Below are 20,824 nucleotides of genomic sequence, written 5' to 3'. Positions count from 1 at the left end.
CCATAAGCAGGAATACTCCGTACGTTCCTGCCGCTATACTCTGATGCACCTAGTATGCGGACCGGAGTGTACTCCTGTCGCCAGAAATAAACCGTAGTGCCTCCGGAGTAGAACAGGCAACGCGTAGCATGGGAATCGTACACTACACGCTAATTCTAATTATCACCTTAAACAGGACATAACATGAAGTCGTTTGGCTGAGGAATCATGGTAGATACTGTTCGTATCCGCCCCATGGGTTTAGAACAAAAAACACGTCCGACATTATTTAGCTGAATTGCAGATTGTTCTCCACTTTCATAGACAACATGTCTAAATCTATTGAGCCATCCACCTTCAAAAACGGCTTTAAGCAGCCATCTGAAGGCGAACCATGGGTGTATCCAAAGGCGGGAGCAACAGAGCTACCACCCAAACCGCATTACGTCACACCACCCTCTGTTGACATTGACACTGCGCCAGTCAATAACTCTCTCGGAGGGAGCAAGCTGCGATCCTGGCCGACTATCTTCAATGGCACGAATAGTCCTGAGGGCATCCCAGATTGGTGGAATCCGTCTACTGAGGTAGATGTTTTGATCGTCGGTGGTAAGTACTAAGGCTCCACATATCGGAGGGCCAAGCCCGTGGCGAAACGGAATGCGAAAGAAAAAAGTAAGCAGTAAAAAGGACATCCGACTGACCCGAATATATACGTATTCAGCCGGACCAACGGGTCTAGAAATTGCTCTTAGCCTGGTTCGTCAAAATGTTAGCTTTCGCATTATTGACAAGGGAGAGATGCCTCTCCCGACGGGTCGTGCGGATGCTGTCTTGCCACGATATGTGGAGATATTGAACAATTGGGGCATCTCGACGGACGTCAGTGAGGAGGGTCCAATCATAGCGCGGACAGCTGTCTATCGAGACGGCAAGGTGCTCTTCCACGGACGAACGCATCAATCTGACTCGCGGTACCGGGGCTTGCACGTTATCACACAGGGCCAGCTGGAGCGCATCTTCGTGCGAGACCTCCTTCGTCATCAGGTCCTGGTTGAACGCTGCACCACGATGAAGGAATATGAGATCTCCGAATCAGACGACCCGGAACACCCTATCAAGGCTGTCATTCGGAATGACAAGATGGGACGTGAAGAGACCATTCGCGCCAAATTTCTGGTCGGTAGCGACGGCGCGTCCAGCATGATCCGAAAAAAGCTCGAAATCCCCTTCCACGGCGTGAGCACCGATCTCTACTGGGCCATTATGGATGGGAAGTACGAGTCCGATTACCCACATGCCTGGATCTTTGGCTGCGTTCTCAGCACCGAGCATGGGTGCTGTATCATCATTCCGCGAGAAGATGGACACATCCGACTGTATACGCAGCTCAACTTGTCTCTTATCGAACGCGCCCGTCAAGAAAGGCAGGAGCGAGACCCGACCTTCAAGGAAGCCGGCGGAAAAGTCGACGTCAACTCCATCACACCAGAAGAGGTGCTGGAGCAATCAAACCGAATCTTTGCCCCTTACACGGTGAAGTTCGCGTCCCCATTGACCTGGTACGCCATTTGGAAGGTCAGCGAAAGAGTTGCTGAATCCTTCTCTTCGGAAGACCTGAGAGTACACCTGGCCGGTGACGCTGCGTAAGTCGAATCGGACCCCAAAACGGCATATTCCTAGTAGCTAACCGGACTTTAGACATGTCCATAGTGTCTTTGGTGCTTTTGGCCTCAATGCGTCAATCTTGGACGCTTCCAACTTAGGCTGGAAACTCGGATACTGCTCTCGTGGCCTGTCGCCCATAGAGACTTTACTCCCAACGTATGACATGGAGCGCAGGCTTCATGCCGCGAACGTGGTAGAACTCTCGGGCAAGTATCTTCGCTACTGCTGCAATTCTGACATACCGGTACCGCACACTCACGAGTTGGGTAAAGATCTTGGTGCCAAGGCGATCCAACACGCCGTTCGAGGCGAGCCATACGGCTTTGCCAAGCCCGGAGAAAAACTCCCAGAACATCTCTACCTAGCCGACTACTATCACAAGTACGGTGCATTTATGCTTGGTCTAGATGTCGCATACGGCAAGTCGATTGTGTTCCCCGTGCAAGATGGAGCTCCCGTGCCAGTGGATGTCGACAATGGCGTTCGTGCACCTAATCCACGGGTAAGTCTCAGCTCTGGGACTACTGGGTACCTCTACGATGTGATGAAAGGTGCGGGCTCTTTCCATCTTGTCGTCTTTGCGTCTTCTATCGAGGGGTCGGTGAAACACAACCTTCAGCAATTTGCTAAATCATTGCGTGATCCGTCGGGATTCTACGCTCGCTATGGAGGCCGGCAGCTGTTCAACATTGTCATAGTGACTAAACGACTACCCTTTGAGATCGATGCCATCCTGGCAGAGCCGGAGCTTCAGAGGTTGAGAGAGGTGGCATCCGTTGTGTTTGACGATCAAGCTCCGGATGAGGACGCCCATACGATGTGGGGTGTTGATCATGGCACTGGTGCAGTGATCGCTATCCGTCCCGATCTATGGGTCGGACTGAGGGTACGACCTGATCAGGTCGATGAGCTGGATCAATATTTCTCTGGATTCTTGATCCCGCAAGTAAAGCAACAGGTCAATGGACATGCCCAGGCATAGTAGATCACTTGTGGTCTACTGAGAGTCGGGTACAGAATCTTTTCCCAGGCGTATTTAAATGGTCCTTCATAGATCAGCCTCAACATCACCATATGGGGTTGTGTTACATCGCACCGAAACTTTCGCTCAATTCGATAGTAATCATTTATAAGAAACAAGAGATAGTGATACGTTCAATCATCAATAGCAACTGTGACCGTGTATGAAAAATATTCCGTCGGTGGGAAGACTGTTTCGAGTACTCGAGTATTGAGCCACTATTATATAGTTAATATTGAGCATATTACGAAGAGTTATTCAATATCGACTCTACTCCTGACCGGGTTGAACGGATATATAAATCACCGCTTAAAGTACGGAACTTCTAACAGAGGTCTTTGCTCTTCTTATTGACTCATCGTTTTTCAGTCATCTACCCAGTCCTGTAGACATGTTACTCATCTGGGCTTTGTGGAAGCTTCTGCTAAACCAAGAATTATGGACTTATCGCAAAGCATAGTTATGGAGAAGACTTTTGGTTCTGTTACAGACAAAAGTCAGCATTGCGCGGTTGGTCCATAAGGTCAACCATACCCGGGTCCTTCTACGCCGCCTCCACAACCTAAGCTAATACAATCAACTTTACAACCCCACGACTAGACGACTAGTTATGTAGAGATCCCCTCTGTTAATACGTCGTGGTAAGACAAGTTGATTTTAGGGTCAAACTAAGCCTGGTAATATATACAGGATGAGTCTAACGTTAATGCAGCAGCAATACAGGATTAAACCAGGAGATTCGTCATCTTAGCGTCTAGTCTCAAAAACAAAAGAGAAAGTTCTCGTGATCACGCTGCTTCAGCCTTCACGTGCTTCGACTTGGCCACGACATCCTTTGCCAGTGCTTCCAACGAGACGCTCTGGAGAATATTGAAGATGGAAACTTCAGCGGCAGCCTGAAGCGTGAGCATGTTCCTGAGCTCCACCGCGACCAGAGAGTCGACGCCATATTGGGCAGGCGGCTTGGTCAGGTCAATGTCGCTGGCAGGGATCATGAAGACCTCCGCGAGTTTGTTGGCAATTGCCTCGCCCACCAAGTTTGCCGCCTCATCGGGGGAGCTGGCAGCCTTTAATTGTATCGAGAGCGATTTCGTGCTGCCGTCGGTGTCGGTCTCAAGGGCCTGGCGTCGAGAGGCAATCGACTGCCGGTACCTCAGGGCTTGGAATCGTGCGTCGCGGCCCATGACGGAGTCCCATTGCGGCCCCGGACCAGTGTTCAGACCGACAAGGATCTGGGGTTGATCAAGGGGGTACAGGATGGCAGCTGTGAAGGCTTGCAAGACGGCCTCTTCAGACAAAATGATTGTCTGGCCAGCCCTACGCCAGCTGTCCAATACGGCGCGGGTCTCGGATATGGATGCGTAGCCGACATCCTTCACGATACCCAAATCGAGCGACACGGCTGGAAGTCCCATGGATCGTCGCCGGCGCGCCAACGCGTCTTGGAACGAACAACCAGCGGCGTAGTTCGCCTGACTGGCAATACCCAGAGTTGCCGAAAGTGACGAGAGCATCACGTAAAAGTCGAGCGAGTCTGGATGCGAAAAGTGGGAATGTAAATTCCACGTCGCGGCAACCTTGGGACGAAGGGATGTCTGCCAGTTCTCAAGCGTCATCTGTTCAAAGATTGAGTCTTTCAGTGCCATGGCGCTATTCACCACTCCACGTATGGGCGGTAGTTTCTCGTCGTCCTTGCAGATGCGGAGTGCTCTCGTGAGGTCGTCCTTATCTGCAACATCACAGGAGATGGCCACCACACGGCAACCGACTTCACGCAGTTCAGCCGCCAGCGACGCGGACATTTGGGCATTGCCGGCACTACGGGAAAGTACGATGATGTTCTGCGCGCCGTGGGCAGCCATCCAATGCGCAAGGGATCGACCGATACCACCTGTACCACCAACGAGCAAATATGATGCGTTATGTTTGAGCTTGGGTGTCGGTGCGCGTGGCACGACCTGGACCTGTTCATCCGGCTCGATTGACAGCACGACTTTGCCCATGGGTCTGTCAGTTTGCATATGACGGAACGCATTTGCGACCTCTCCTATGGGATAGACAGTGACCGGGCGAACAGGTCGGATGATAGCTTGCGCGACGAGGCGAGCCACCTCATTGAGGACACGGTGCGCCTCATCCACTCGTTCCTGAAGAATTGCCATCATGTCAAGGGGCGCAAATGATACTACCCGTGAGAAGTTGGCCATCTCGAGAAGGCTGTTGCCCTCCACGTCTTGTTTACTCAGGTCGACAAATGTGCCAAAGGATGCTACGGCATCGAAGCTCGCCTGCAGCAAAGTACCAGATAGCGAGTTGAGTACAACATCAACGCCGCGTCCCTCTGTAGCAGCCAGAATGCCCTGCAAAAATGACGCATCCACGCTGGAGAAAATGTGCGCATCAGGAATGCCATACTCGCGTGTAAGGAAGTTGCGTTCCTCTTGGGAGCCAACTGTAGCGTAGACCTCGGCACCTAGATAGTCCTTAGCTAGTATGATAGCCGCCTGTCCAACGTCCCCTGCCGCAGCGTGGACTAAGATGGACTGCCCAGGGCGAACTCTCGCTATATCCACAAGGCCAATGTAACCGGTGCTAAAGATGTATGGAAGCGATGCGGCCTCGTGGAAGTCCATGTCTCCCGGCATATGTGCGATATTCTGCCAGCTTACACGGGCACGACTGCCAACATGGCCCGGCAGCAGAGCCATGACTTTGTCACCTACCTCAAATCCCTGGTCTGCAGCCTCAGGGCCCACCCTCGTGATAATGCCTGCACATTCTAGTCCCATGGCGCGACCGCGCAGCTGTCCCATTGCCGCTAAGACGTCCCGAGAATTAATCCCGTACGCTCGTGGCTCAATTTCAACAATGTCGGCATCGGAGGGTTCCTCGTGCTCGCCATCGAGGTCAAATGCCAGCGTATCCAACTGTCCGGGGATTCCAACTGCAAGATGCAACGGGTGATCGGCCTGGAAGAAAGGCTTCTCCGGTAACGAATCAGGTGCGGTCCAATCTGCTTCCTGCGGTGAGAACAGTTTGTTGCGCTTTGGGTCTTTAACGAGACGCGGGACTACCAGCAGACCATCACGCAGCGCAAATTCATTCTCTTGCACGGTGGTGGAGATGTCTCCACTAATAGCCGAGCCATATCTTAGCATGTATCTAATGGCCGAGGCGGCTGATTCGGACCAGGTGGGCTGGTTGGGGTCCAAATCCAGCGAGATGAAGCTGTGGCCAACGGACTCGCTGCGCAGGACACGCAAAAAGCCAGAGACGAGAGCCATTTCCGGGGTTTGGCACTCAACTGCACCGCCGCGTGTGACCCAAATTAGTCCCTTGCAGCTGGTGGCCATGGCCTTGATGCCTCGTAGGGCGGCTTCATCAAGGTTATGCAGCAATGGCTGATCCGCCTCTCCCAAGAAAATGCAAGCCTTACCCATGAGGGATGATGTCGTGACAGACTCGACCATTTCAATGACAGGAAGGCTTCCACCTGTCATCTGTCCTATGGACTTACACAACTCGTCGAGCCAGGACGTTGGTGGAGGTGTCTTGCTACTCACAACGATGGCGACGCTGTTGTCGGGTAGCTTCAACGACGACACAGCCACCGACGAAAGCGTGGTGCTAACCGCATGCATGTCTTCATCGGATTCCCAATCGCGAAGCTCAACATCAATGCCCGTGAATCCTCCACGCGTGAGGAAGTTCTGCCACAAGGTAACCGACAGATGAGGATCCGATCCGCGTTCAGCATCTTCGCTCATCCACCAAGAGGGAAGCAGCCCAAAGACGAACTTTTGGTCGATCTGACCCTGCGTCGTTTCCACCATCAAGAGGGAGCCACTAGGCTTTAGCAGGCTGCGAACGTGGGTTATCGCATTCCCCAGACTCTTAGTTTTGTGCAACGTTTGAACGGCAACTACAAGGTCATAGCTTTCTAGCTTGAAACCTTGGGCGGCGGGGTCCTGTTCGATATCGAGCTCGTCAAAGTGCATCTCCAGGTAGTCGCTCTGAGCCAAAAGGTCTTCCTTGATAGTATCAAAGGAGGAGTCGGACTTGTCAGTAAAGTGCCAACTGTCAATGAACGGGCCGCCTTCCTCGTCGGTACCAAGTGTCTTCAGCGCGTGGCGTACGGCAGCTCCTGAGCCTGTGCCGATCTGGAGTACACGGGCGCGAGGGTTCTTGTGCACGATAGTAGACAGTAGCGAGCTGAGATGGGCAAAGGCTGGGCTCAGCCTCAAGGCATTGGTTTGGTACCTGTTCAGGAGCTCCTTCGTCATGAGCTCGGCCGGGTCTAGCTCGCCTTTGAGAATTGGCCTGCTCTTGATTAGATTCATCTGCCCAAACGGGGTTTTTCTTTTCACATTAAGGAAGACTTACACAAGCATGCGACCAAGCCGACATACCAACTCGCCCTCGACACTCTGTGAGGCTGCAAGTGTTGTATTTCTCTGGCGGATTTGCTGAGAGTCACTTGCCCAAGTATCACTATCCGGGCCCAGACGGTGTGCAGCTGCAAGTTCAAGTATTTCTTTCATCCAAGCATGGTACTTCACTTGGTGCGGCGCGAGGTTAGCCACCTCCTGCTCTGTCAGAGCTTGCACGGCATCATGGCAGAAGTAGAGGCACACACGCCTAAGGCGCATCAACACATCCTTCTCATACTGCCACATGTCATTTGCTGGGCCGAGCCTGTCTTTGAGAGCCCTTTCTGCACCACTCAACCCTAGAGAGAGGGTACCTATCAGATCCGGCGCCCACTTGATCTCGGTACATAGCTCCTTGGTCCAAGGCTCAATATCTTGAGCAGTAGCACTGAGCCCTAGAGACTGGCACACGAGTCCATCCATCTCTAGCACGGTTTCGTCGCCATCAACGAGCGAGATATTCGCTCGAAGCTTTTGTGCGTCGAAGGATGGCAGCGTGGTGTTGCAGGTGAATCGGTGGCCGGTCACAGAGGTTATGGATGATGAAATCCGTAACCTGTCGATGGACCGTGGTACTCTGGCACCCTGGTCCCGGCCGCCGGCGCTGTGGAGGGCTACAATGGACGAAACCACAATAGAGTCCAATGTCGCTGGATGAATGACATGCTTGTCCAGGACCTTACTGGCGTCCGGCACATCAATGGTCGTAATGCAACGTCTGATATCCTTGGTGCTGGCGTCCTGCAGGATGCTCGTAATGTTCCGGAACGAGGGGCCGTGGGTAAGGCCAAGGGCCCGTAGATTGGCCCACATGTCGTCGGGATCGATGCGTCGAGTATATCCCGATTCTGAAAAAAGACTACCGGTGGTTCTACTGACTGGAAGGTCGAAGTCGGCTCGGACGAACCCTCTGGCATGTTGTGCCCAGCGGCTGTCTACTGTTACCGACCAGACTTCCCATTTCTTCCAGCCATGGGCGCCGATCACCTTGTCGCTGACAGACTGGAGCACCGTCTGCACCTCGATGCCGTCCGCATTGTCAGGCACCACGAGAGCTTGGTGAATCTCGACATCACGCAGGGTGAATCCCGACAGCGATGCGCCCTTGTCACTCTTCTCAGCAAGCTGCTTCATGGCCTCAATCGCGAGACATACATAGCCAGCACCTGGGTACAGGATACTTCCTTGAACGACATGGTCTCTTAACCACGGGCTGTCGGAGACACGCACTTGCTGCCTCCAGTACGCTGCCTGTGGATTTGTGCCAGGTACTGGAAACCCGAGAAGGTGGTGGAACTCATCCTCTCTTGCTCGATAGGCCTTGCTGTGGCGTGACTCCGCCCAGTGCCTGACGCTGTGGTTCCAAGGGTAAGAGGGCAGATCGGTCAAGATACGGGGCGTGTGTAAGAATCCACGGCTAAGTTGCGGGATATCGATCTGGTAGCCTCTGCGCAGCAGATTGAGGGCCATGGTGAGCATGCAATCGTGTGCATTTTCGTTACGCACGAGACAGCCCATGTAGGGTATGCTGATACCTTCAAACTCTGGCAGAGCGAGAATCTCCTTGATAGGGCCACCCAGCGCCGTATGAGGTCCTACCTCGAGAACAACGTCAATGTTGCTGCTCCCCGGCTCGTTAATGTCGCCAAGCACCATATCAGTGAATGCATTCACAAATTCTACCGGCTGGACTAGGCTGCCTACCCAGTGCTCAGGATCGACTAGCTGTTTGGTGCGGGTAATGCGCCCCCCCGTGACAGGTGACGAGAAAATGGCTTCGAGCTCCTTGTCCTTCAAGTTGTCTCCAGGACCAAGAGCAGCACGTAAGGCCTGCCGGTACCTTTCGGCGACTGGGATCATGTGGTGGGAATGGTAGCCCGTTTCCACTTTGAGGCGGCGTGCAAATACGCCTTCCTCAGTGGCTAGATCTAAAACTTTCTGCACGGCCGCTTCGTCGCCGGCAATTGTGACACTGCTGGGGCTGTTGACGCATGCAACTACTGCTTTGCCGGTTGCTTTGGTTAGCTGGTCTACATAGGCCTGGGCAGCGCTCTCTCCAACACCGACAGCACCCATGGCTCCTTTGGGGCCCTGGGATCGCTGGGTCATTTCACCGACCATGGCGGCTCTGTAATACGCAACAGCCATCGCCTGGCGCAGATTTAAAGCTCCCACTGCATATGCCGCACCAATCTCACCGGAGGAATGGCTGGTGACGGCGGTTGGCTTGATACCCCATGATGAGAGCAGGGATACCAAGGCTATCTGCACAGCAACGCATATGGGGATGCTCACAGCGGGTTGGTGGACCCTTGTCGTGGCCACATCTTGCATCAGCTCATCAGTCAGGGACCAGTTCGCGCCAAATTCGTTAAGGTAGTCCTCCGCCTCCTGAATAGTAGACCTAAATAAGGGGTACGCCTCTAATAGCTCGCGCCCCATGGCATGCCACTGGGCACCTTGGCCAGTGAAAACCATGCCTATGCGCGGCACCTTGTCACCCGGAAGTCGTGCTGGCTTGAATTGTGGCGCGTCCAGGCATTGAATGACTTGCTCCAGCACGTTCTCATTATATGACCATTGCACTGTGTGCGCCGAAACCCAGCCCGAAGGAAAGCGCGTTCGGTGCATGCTGAGGGTCCAGGCTAGATTCTGCATGAGGATTTCCGGGTCTTCAGTCGAGATGCGCGCCTGTAGGTACGCTTTGACGCTAGAGACCATGCGCTGACAGGCTTGCTCGTCACGGCCGTACATTATGAGCACCTCCCTCTTCAGGCCCAAACCTTTGCTCGTTTTTGTTCTGGCGGAGCGTGGAGGGAGGAAAGGCCTGCCATCTTCAAGGATGACGTGACTGTTCGTTCCGCCGTAGCCAAAGTTGTTGATGGACGCGCGGCGCGTCTCACCATCGGCGGCCGGCCAGGGCATCAGTTTAGTTACGACCCGTAGTCCCCACTCGTCAAGCTGCAACTTGGGGTTGGGCTTGTCAAAATTGACATTGGGCGGGATCTGGTTCTTTTCCATGGCTAGCACTACCTTAACAAGCGCAGCTATTCCCGATGCTGCCTCGGTATGGCCAAGAGATGTCTTGACAGAACCGATATATAGCGGCCGGTTCCGTCCTGTGCTTTGCTGTCCAAACACTGTTGCGATGGAGCGTGCCTCAATGCCGTCTCCAGTTGGTGTACCTAGACATAAGACCCGAATTCAGCATTCGTCCTTAGAATCTTTAAGGAGTGCCTTACCTGTACCATGCGCCTCAAAGTACTGAGTATCATTTGGACTCAGACCGGCTCGGCGGTAGGTCTCACGCATGAGCTCGATCTGCGCTGCTTGTGATGGCGACGTAATAGTCTCAGACTTCCCATCCTGATTTAACGCTGTTTCACGAATAACGGCTCTTATTGGGTTGCCCGCCGCGAGCGCATCGCTAAAAGGATTTCCGTTAGCTCCCAGCATGTCACCTCTGCTTTCTGTGTCCTAGAATTTACATGGTCTCACCTGAGTCTCTTGATGATAATGGTGCCCACGCCCTCGCCACGACCATAGCCATTTGCTCGCGAATCAAAGGCGTAACACTTGCCGTCTGGCGAGAGCATGCTGAGTGAAGAGAAGAGCTTGAAGCAATCAGGTGCCAGCAGCAGGTTGCTTCCGCAAACGATGGACATGTCGGCTTCTCCGGCGCGCAGGCCGAGTACGGCCTGATGTAGCGACACGAGAGCGCCCGAGCAGCCCGTATCGATTGACATGCTAGGCCCCTGAAGGTCGTAAAAGTGCGATATTCTGTTGGATGCCATGGCGGAAAACGTACCGATCAGTGTCGACCGTGGCAGATTGTCCCCATCGCGCATGAGGCCGTCGTGGTAGTCGTGCGTAAAGACACTTGCGTATACCGATGTGTTGGAGCCGGCTACTTGGGCGAGCGGGAGACCAGCGTTCTCCAGCGCCTCATAAGTAGACTCGAGCTGGATTCGGAACTGAGGGTCCATGGCCTGTTTATGGTTAACCATGAGCATGTGAGCCTTCCTTCTCTCACACGGAGGTCATATGAGGGAGCTGTCTTACCGAAGCAAGCTCAGCCGGAAAGCCAAAAAAGGCAGCATCAAAGAGACCAACGTCTTCTTCGATAAAGTGTGCTCCCTTCACATTTGTCTAGATTGTGGCAATTTGTTCGTTAATATTCATTGACAAAAGGAGAGCAGTTTTTCTTACCGTGCTCAGTTTCGAATTTTCGGGATGATATTGTCCTCTATGACCGTAACGAGACATTGGAACCTCAGACCAGGCGCTTCTGCCCTCAGCTAGCATGTCCCATAGCTTGTCTGGGTTGCTAGCGTCGCCGCCAAACTTGCAGCTCATGCCAATGATGGCAATGGGCTCGGTTGCCAATCGAGCATTCTGGTCCATGCTACCCATTGTGTGATGATTAAAAGGTATTAATGGCACCGGGCAATAGCACACAGGATAGGTCAGGCTGTGAGTGAGACTCGAGGTGGTAAAGACTGCCTAGTAAGTTAAACCTTTTATAACATAAACCACAGCATTCGCTCGTTCGTGCAGACGGTTTGAGCTTCAGAGTCGAATAAGCCTTAGCCTAACACAATAGAGTTTGAGTGATTGAACGTCGAAGTCTGCAAATGATCTTGATCCTTTTTAGTGGCTGAAAGTGCGTTCAGAGTCGCCCTTTGTCGTGTTGCATATTTTATTTCGGTGCGAGTATTCTTAATGATCGAAAAGACTTATTATGCATGAGACAGAGAGGAACGCGGATCATGTGCCATCTTAGAGAACGCGACCATACTCTTGAAACCTGAAACATAATCTGATGAGGCTCATTGAAATCCTGCCTTACTCTGTGTGATTCGTCACTTCTCCCAGATTCCCGAGTGCTACTCTGGCTCCCGGTCGGCAAGGGCCGAGTACTACTCGGCGCCATGCACTCGGGATGTGCCCGGAGTAATACTCCGTCTTGATCATGGTAACACCCTGCGGCTGCTACTACTCAGTATTAGCCAAGGCAACGCCTTTAGTGCTTAGTATTTCGATCGAGCCGCAATCATATACTTGAACGCTATCATAGATCACTCTTGGGAAGGAATAGAGGCTATGTAGTAGGGCGTTTGATTCCCTCTTTCTACGTCAATTTTTCATTATTAATTTATTCGCTATTTTTGCATCATAATTTCGACATCTTCCTTTTCAAGCAGTTATGGCACGAACAACATCGGACGTTCGAGGGCCCGCCGTCGATGACTCGCAGGAGCCATCGACGACCTTCATATTTGGCCCGCATATTGGGACCTTTACCAAGCAATCAATGGACAAACATGTCCGGCCCATATCGCAAGGACCTCACCGAGAATGGATTCTAGAGGCAATCGCCGGGCTGCCCGACTATTGGGAAGCCCTCACGGAAAAGATGCCTGAAGTCGGTGCAGCCATTTCGGGCCACAAGCAGCTAGGCGACTTAGATTCATGGTTTCGACAAGGACAGACGGATATGTCGCCAGATTCCCAGCTGCCCAACATCATCATCACTCCTCTGGTGGTGCTCATACAGCTCACGCAGTATTGGCAATACCTTGAGCTCACACAAGATACGAGTGCCGGCGGAGACCTTCATGCCAACCTGGTTTGCCAGCAGCAGAAGCAATCACAAAACGTTAACAAGTTTGAAACCCTGGGATTCTGTGGAGGCATGCTGGGCGCCATCGCTGTGGCCAGCGCGCATAACCGGCAAGGGCTTGAAAAGTACGGCGCCGTGGCGGTACGTCTAGCGATGCTCCTGGGCGCACTGGCCGACGCGCGCAACGTGTGGGACAGCAACAGGGGCAAGGGCCCGGCTACATCATTTGCAGTGGCATGGATTAGCCCCAAGCAGGGCGAAGACGTGCGGCGCATCATTGAGGCTCTGTCACCTGATGCGTACCTGGCCGTTGTGTTTGATGCCACCCGTGCCACAGTCATCACAACTCAGACCACGGCGCCGCTACTATCGAAGCGGCTTCGGGCAGAAGCTGGGGCGATCGTACACGATCTGGGCATGCGGGCTTACATTCACAGTCCTGATCCGGCCTGGAATATCTATGCCGACATGCTCGTCGAAATGTGCAATTCAATGAAGGATTTGCAGTATCCGGATGTGGCCGAGATGGCACTGTCAACATATAACAACCGCGCCGAAGGGAAGGCGGTGCAGGCTTCGAATGTTACTGAAATGCTTGTAAGGGGCATTTTGGTGCAGCAGTGCGACTGGTTCGGAACTTTTTCGGCTATGATCAAGGAGAAGCAGCCGCTATTGGTTACTTTGGGCCTGCAAAGGTGTGTACCTCCGAGTCTAATGCGGCGAGTAGGAAATCGGCAGGTGTACGTTCCTGAGGATGCGGCACGTCTTTCACCACCTGTGAAGCCTCGAGCTGAGGCACAAGAGGAATCTTCTGTCTCATCTCCGGCGCAATCCCACCAGCAGCTACCCTCACCGTCGGACCTTGACAGTGACAAGGACACGATCGCCGTTATTGGCATGTCTGTTAAGACAGCGGGAGCCGATGACCTGCTGGAGTTTGCCGATATGCTCAAAACGGGGAAGAGTCAGCACGAGCGTATCACTAGAGACCGTATACCGCACGATATGCTGTTTCGTGAAGACCCCGAAGGCCAGCGAGAATGGTACGGCTGCTTTGTGCGTGACTCGGACGCTTTTGACCACAAGTTCTTCAAGCGTAGCCCACGCGAGTCCGTCGCCATCGACCCACAAGGTCGCATTGCACTTGAGCTGGCCTACCAGGCCGTGGAGCAGTCCGGCTACTTCTCAGCTTCTCATGAAGACAGCCACGTCGGCGTCTACCACGGTGTAGCGGCCGTTGATTACGATCAGAACGCCTTTAGCAACGAGCCAAACGCTTTCACAGCCACTGGACAACTTAGAAGCTTCATCAGCGGGAGGTTGTCGCACTTCTTTGGCTGGACCGGCCCAAGTATGACGTTTGATACAGCCTGCTCATCTTCTATGGTGGCTATCCATACAGCTTGTCTCAACCTCCTGGCTGGTGAATGTACGGCTGCCCTCGCAGGTGGCTCCAGCATCATCACCAGCATGCTTTGGCATCAAGACATGGCTGCTGGGAGCTTTCTCAGTCCAACAGGCCAATGCAAGCCGTTTGATGATAATGCGGATGGATACTGTCGCGCCGAGGGATTTGGCTTTGTCTTTTTGAAGAAACTGTCGGATGCGGTACGAGACGGCAATACCGTACTGGCTACTATTCCCAGCACAGCCGTTTACCAGAATCAGAACTCCACGCCCTTGTTTGTGCCTAACTCACCGTCCCTTTCCCGTCTGCTCAAGGATGTGGTGCGTAAGGCAGATCTGGAAGCGAAAGAAGTGTCTTTCGTTGAGGCACATGGCACGGTTAGTCCCTAGGTTCATTTCTTTCTTCAGTTTAACCTCAATGCTTAACATCTGGTACAGGGTACAGCTGTAGGCGATCCGGCTGAGTATGATAGTATCCGCTCCGCCCTCGGAGGGCCAGCGTCTGGCCGTGAAAGGAATCTGGCCATTGGATCAGCCAAAGGATTCGTGGGCCACGCGGAGGGGGCATCAGGTGTTATTTCACTCATCAAGGTCATTATGATGATGCAACAACGCTTCATTCCGCCCCAGGCCAGCCACACAAATATGAACCATAACATTGATGTACGGCAGGATGACATGATGGAGGTGGTCACTGATCTGCGGTCATGGGATCACGACCACAAGGTTGCCCTCATCAACAATTACGGTGCATGCGGTAGCAATGCGTCCATGATTGTCGCTCAAGCAAAGGAGCCGTCGAGTCGCATATCCAGAAGCACCGATGAGAACCGCCAATATCCCTTTTGGATTCCCGGTCTTGATTCTCGGGCCATCACAGCTTACTGCACCAAATTAGTTTCGTACCTGCCTTCATTACACAACGGCCCCAGCTCGCTCGCTGATATCTCCTTCAATATCGGCCGACAGTCTAACCGTGGCCTGGCGGAGGGCTACATCTTCACCTGCAGTTCTCTTACTGAGCTTGATCAAAAGTTGCGGCTGGGGGCGGCGGCTTCTGACCTAGGTGCTGCTGGCATCACTAAAGTCAAGGCTGAGAGGCCGGTCATCCTGTGCTTTGGCGGCCAAATTTCACTCTACGTTGGGCTAGGCCGTAATTTTTATGAAAGTATGGCCGTCTTTCGCCAGCATCTGGACCGTGTTGACTCGGTGGTGACGTCTCTGGGTGAACCGAGCATCTTCCCAGGCATTTTCTCGCGCGAACCTGTCCGGAATCCCGTCAAGCTGCAGACTATGTTGTTTGCAATGCAGTACGCCTGCGCAAAGAGTTGGGAGGATTGTGGTCTCAAGTCAAGAATTGCAGCAGTTGTTGGCCATTCTTTTGGTGAGATTACTGCTCTATGCGTGGCTGGTGCGCTGAAACTACAAGATACCGTCCGCCTCGTCATAGAGAGGGCCAAGTTGGTGCGCGATTCGTGGGGACCTGAATCGGGCGCAATGATGGCTATTGAGGCCGATGAGTCGGTCGTCCACGAACTTGTACAAGAGGCAAATCGCACCCTTAATTCAGATGGCTCAGTTAGCATTGCGTGCTACAACGGTCCGCGCAGCTTCACGCTGGCTGGAACCACGGCTGCTGTAGACGCAGTACAACTCCTCATCCATGGCAAATTTCCCCATATAAGGAGCAAACGGCTCAGTGTGACCAATGCATTCCATTCCAAGCTTGTTGAGAAATTGTTGGAAGGCTTGGAGCAGATTGGTAAGGGGATAGAGTTCCAACCGCCTGTCATCCCCATCGAACGCGCCACAGAAGAGGCGAGCAATGGAAAGTTGGATTGGACCTTTGTTCGCCAACACATGCGCCAGCCTGTCTATTTCAACCATGCAGTGCAGCGCTTGTCTAAGAAATATCCGCAAGCCATCTTCTTGGAGGCTGGTTCGAACTCCACCATCACGGTCATGGCAGAACGGGCGCTGGCTCAGACTTCACAACGCGACCAACACTTCCAAAGCCTTTCCGTGACCAATTGTGAGTCTGGCTTCGACGGCCTAACGAATGCCACGGCCTCGCTGTGGAAACAGGGTCTACGGGTGATGTTTTGGGCTCACCACCAGCTGCAGTCGCCCGAGTACACAACGTTGGTCCTGCCGCCGTACCAGTTCGACAAATCATCGTCCTCGCGGCACTGGCTTCCGATCCAGTCTCCATTGGAAGAAGTCAAGCGTAGAGCCGCCAGGGTGCTCCTAGAACAAAGCGTTTCACTTCCAAGAGAAGAGGATCACAAGAGGCGATTGGCGATGTGGGACTTTATCGGATACCAGGACAGCAGCAAGAAGCATTCCCGTTTCCGCATCAACCCCAAATCAGACCGTTACATGGAACTCGTCTCGGCCCACGTAGTTGCCCACACGGCGCCCATCTGCCCAGCTACGCTCGAATTCGACATAATGATTGAAGCCGTGCTCAGCCTCCATCCGGAATGGAAGGAGGCAGGCACCATGCAGCCCGCCGTGCGTGACATGGTCAACCACTCTCCTATCTGCTTCGATCCGTCGCGTGTCTTCTATCTGGACCTGGTGGAGACTGATCCTGGTCAGGAGTGGAATGCCCGCTTCTTCAGCGTGGAAAATGAATCGGGTAGACAGGATATACATGTGGATGCATGTGTGCAAGTGCGCTCGTTGGAAGACCGCCAATATACCAAGGAGTTTTCACAGTTGACTCGTTTGGTCAGTCACAGCCGGACTCAGGAACTTCTCCATGCTCGCCTGGACGACGACGGGGTGGAAATACTGCAAGGCCGCCAAGTATATCGGGCCTTTGGCAAGGTTGTGGACTATTCCGACATCTACCGCGGCGTGCGCTATGTCGTGGGATGCGGGAATGAGTGCGCTGGCGTGGTGCAGCTGGATACGAAGCACCGGCGCAGCGACACATGGCTTGACGTGCCACTAAGTGACTCCTTTGCGCAGATCGGTGGTATGTGGACCAACCTCATGAGTCCGGAGACGTCCACAGCGAGCGATGACATTTACATTGCCAAGGGGGTTGAGTTGCTGATGCGGGCACCAAGCCATAAGATGGCCGAGCATGCTGCCATCGATATGTGGCACGTGTATGCGCGCCATGCGCGACAGGGCGAGAAGTCCTACACTACGGACATGTTCATCTTCAATCCCACGACGGGAGAGCTTGTTGAAGTCATGCTGGGCGTACAATGGGGCCGTGTGGCGAAGGCGTCCATGAGCCGGATGCTGCAGATGAGGACCAAGGACGAGTCGGTTTTGCGCCTCAGCCCTGTGCCTAATGTCCACTCACATCAACCCAAGGCTGCTCCTCGGAGTGCTGAGATCAACTCTGCGCCGGCAGGCAGCTCTTCCAAACAAAAGCCCTCGCCGAAGAGAAAGGCACAATCTGGGTCATCCTCAGTCCGACGAGATATGACGGACGAAGTGCGCAGCTTGGTAGCCCGTATAACGGGGATAGAAGCCAGCGAGCTGGAGCTGGATGTCGAGATTACCGACTATGGCATCGACTCGCTCATGGGAATGGAACTTGGGCGTGAGGGTAAGTGTTCCAAAGAAAGGCAGAAACAAAACTCGTTCTTGAAAAAGGCTAATTCGTTGGCGCGTAGTGGAGAGAATGTTCAAATGCACGTTGGATCAGGCCCAGCAGATGGAAGCTACGACGCTACGCAAGTTTGTGGCATGCGTAGAGAACGCGCTGTTCGGCCAGGATGCTTCTGAGGCTACCGATGAGAGGCCCCCACCGACAGAACCGGAAATGCGATCATCCAACGTGAAGTCCAAAGACATGACGGAGGCAGTCCGTAACCTCGTCGCCACCGTGACAGGGCTGGACCCCAACGAAATGCCACTTGATGCCGAAATCGCGGACTTCGGCATCGACTCTCTTATGGGCATGGAGCTCGGCCGCGAGGTCGAAAGGGTCTTTGCATGCACGCTGGATCAGACTGAGCAGCTAAACGCCAATACTCTGCGCAAGTTCGTCGTGTGTGTCGAGAACGCTGTGTTTAGGGAGAAGAAAGAAGTGACGAGAGAAGAGCAAGACCAGGAACAATCTGGCGACGAAGAAGGCTTCTCGGGAAGCTCGTCGGCAGTTGTTCTTGTTGAGCACGACGCAGTCTTTTCAGACAGTTGGTCAGAGTCAAGCGCTCTTTTGACGCCGCCGCCGGAGGCGAAGCCAACGACAAGCCCGCTGGTGTTGTCGATGTCGGATGTTCTTACCTCGTTTGGCCAAGTAAAGCTAGCCACCGACCGGAGCCTTAGCGACTATCACCTGGACCAGTTTGAGAGGTCCTACTTGGCTGATAGCAACCGCCTCTGTACTGCCCTGGTCGTCGAGGCGTTTGACAAGCTTGGGTGCCATCTTCGCACCTCTGCCGCTGGCCAACCACTGAACCGTGTACGGTTCGCCCCTGAGCACACCCGACTCGGACAATGGTTGTACAACTTTTTGGAGAGAGATGCGCGCCTGGTCGATATCAACCATAGCACCGGGCAGGTGACGCGCACTTGGCTGACAGTGCCGCCTAAGACCAGCCATGCGATGCTGCAGGATTTGCTGGCCCAGCATCCTAACTTCGCCGCAGTCAGCCGGCTGACCTATCACGTCGGTCAGCAGCTGGCGTCCGAGTTGAGCGGCAAGGCAGATGGCCAGAGCGTCCTATTTGGCAGTCCAGATGGTTTAAAGTTGATAGCGGCTCTGTATACCGAGTTTCCGTTCTTCCGCGCTGGCTACTCCCAGATGTGCGAAATAGTGAAGGGTGTTCTCGAGCGCCTTCCTGCCAGCCACCAGGGAGAGACGTTCAGGGTGCTCGAGGTGGGAGGTGGGACCGGAGGACTGACGCGCGTCATGGCGTCTCTTTTGGCATCCCTGGATCGGCCGGTTGAGTACACCTTCACGGATGCATCGCCCATCATGGTGGCTGACGCTCGCCGCCACTTGGAGCACCAGTACCCCTTTATGCGCTTTGTTGTTCATGACATGGCGAACGTTGCTGGCCAAGAGCTGCGTGGACAACATCTTGTGCTGGCCAACACCTCCTTTAAGGTGACATCATTGTCCAACGTGCGGCCTGTTTTGCGGTCGGACGGCTTCCTCGTGACATTACAGATGACCGGTGCCTTACCCTGGGCCTCTCTCATCTTTGGCCTGCTCGAGGACGGGTTCCAGCATGCGCCCGTGGCCCTTGAGCATTGGGAACGCGAACTGCATGCCGCCGGCTTTGGTCATGTCGACTGGACCGATGGAAACACATCGGCCAATGCGTACCAGAAGGTTATCATGGCCATAGCTTCAGGCGGCCAGGGTCCGCGACTACCAAAGTCATCAGCCCCAACAAAGGTAACAAGAGTTGACGATGGTGCACGGACAACGGAGGTAGAGAGACTGGTGCAACAATATGCCAGTGGCTGGGCCACGCCACAATTGCTTCGCTTCAAGGCAAAGATGCAAGACAACGGCAGAGCACCCAACCGTGGCGCCGTTGTCCTCGTAACTGGTGCTACGGGAAGCTTGGGGTCACACATTGTGCAAAAGCTGGCGGAAAACCCCTCCGTAGCCCAGGTCGTATGCGTCAACCGCGATTCCATCAGCGTGCCCGCCCTCAAACGACAGCAAGACGCTTTCCAGGAAAGGAACATTAAGTTGAAACCTGCAGCCCGCGCGAAGCTCCGTGTGCTGGCCACAGACACGGCCAAGGCGCAACTCGGCCTGCCTGTCCACGAATACACCTGGCTCGTGCAAAATATCACTCACATTATCCACAATGCCTGGCCGATGAGCTGGACACGCACCGTCTCCGCATTCGCGCCGCAGCTTCAGTCCATGAGGAACCTGTTGGACCTGGCGCGCGAGGCGGCCATAGCGCCTAGCCGGAACAGGGTCCTAGTCGGCTTTCAGTTTGTCTCGTCAATTGGCGTCGTCGGCAACTCCGGCACTACTGGTCGCGTTCTCGAGCGCCGCCTCCCCGTCTCGGCCACGGTGCCTATTGGGTACGCCGAGGCAAAATGGGCCTGCGAGGCGCTCCTCGACGAAACCCTTCACAAGTTCCCTGCCCTGTTCCGTCCCCACGTGACCCGCCCGGGACAGATTGCGGGCTCGTCAACGAGTGGCTATTGGAACACTATCGAGCACCTGCCCTTCTTCCTCAAGTCTGCTCAGGCCTTGGGCGTCTGGCCCGACCTGGACGGCATCATGCAGTGGGTGCCTGTCGATCTCAGCGCGGGAGTCATGGCCGATCTCATTTTGAACCCCGGCGCGTCTCACCCTGTCTACCACGTCGACAACCCCGTCGGCCAACAATGGAAGGACATGAACCGAGTCCTGGCCCGCGCTCTGGGCATTCCTGAGTCGACCGAATTTATCCCCTTGATAGACTGGGTCAAACGCGTCAGGGCCTCGCCTCTCGTGCCCGAGACAGAGAATCCCGCCGCAAGACCTGGTATGCCGGACTGGCTGGAGACCAACTTTGAACGGATGGCCTGTGGGGGACTGATTTTGAATACCGAACGGGCCAAGGAGCATAGCCGCACCATGGCAAGGGAGGTCGGACCTGTCAGTCCGGAGATGGTGTCCAGGTTTATGGATTATTGGAGGAAAGTGGGCTTTCTGCATTAATACTAACTAGCTACCTCGCTAGCCTTGAACTCATCGAGTGTCGTATGATT

The 20,824-nt window shown here is 54.0% G+C and overlaps 3 protein-coding genes across 3 annotated transcripts; 2 read left to right on the top strand and 1 right to left on the bottom strand.

Annotated features, from left to right (window-relative positions):
- Positions 1-308: 308 nt before the first annotated feature.
- Positions 309-2,632, top strand: BDV38DRAFT_296279 (FAD binding domain-containing protein; the record flags this gene model as incomplete). The annotated part of the gene is made up of 3 exons (XM_032062901.1): positions 309-588; positions 704-1,625; positions 1,681-2,632. The coding sequence occupies 3 exons, from the start codon at positions 309-311 to the stop codon at positions 2,627-2,629; spliced, it is 2,151 nt and encodes a 716-aa protein (XP_031917677.1).
- Positions 2,633-3,456: 824 nt separating this feature from the next.
- On the bottom strand, positions 3,457-11,511 carry BDV38DRAFT_268399 (uncharacterized protein; the record flags this gene model as incomplete). The annotated part of the gene is made up of 5 exons (XM_032056763.1): positions 3,457-6,988; positions 7,052-10,283; positions 10,341-10,525; positions 10,597-11,087; positions 11,308-11,511. The coding sequence occupies 5 exons, from the start codon at positions 11,509-11,511 to the stop codon at positions 3,457-3,459; spliced, it is 7,644 nt and encodes a 2,547-aa protein (XP_031917676.1).
- Positions 11,512-12,304: 793 nt separating this feature from the next.
- BDV38DRAFT_278966 (uncharacterized protein) lies at positions 12,305-20,774 on the top strand (the record flags this gene model as incomplete). The annotated part of the gene is made up of 3 exons (XM_032058872.1): positions 12,305-14,506; positions 14,567-17,699; positions 17,767-20,774. 3 exons carry the CDS (start codon positions 12,305-12,307, stop codon positions 20,772-20,774), a joined length of 8,343 nt encoding a protein of 2,780 aa, XP_031917675.1.
- Positions 20,775-20,824: the final 50 nt, after the last annotated feature.

Source organism: Aspergillus pseudotamarii, assembly GCF_009193445.1.
Source record: "Aspergillus pseudotamarii strain CBS 117625 unplaced genomic scaffold BDV38scaffold_7, whole genome shotgun sequence".
Lineage (NCBI taxonomy): Eukaryota > Fungi > Ascomycota > Eurotiomycetes > Eurotiales > Aspergillaceae > Aspergillus > Aspergillus pseudotamarii.
Note: the sequence above shows the minus strand (reverse complement) of the source record. Positions and strands in the feature narration are given on the sequence as shown.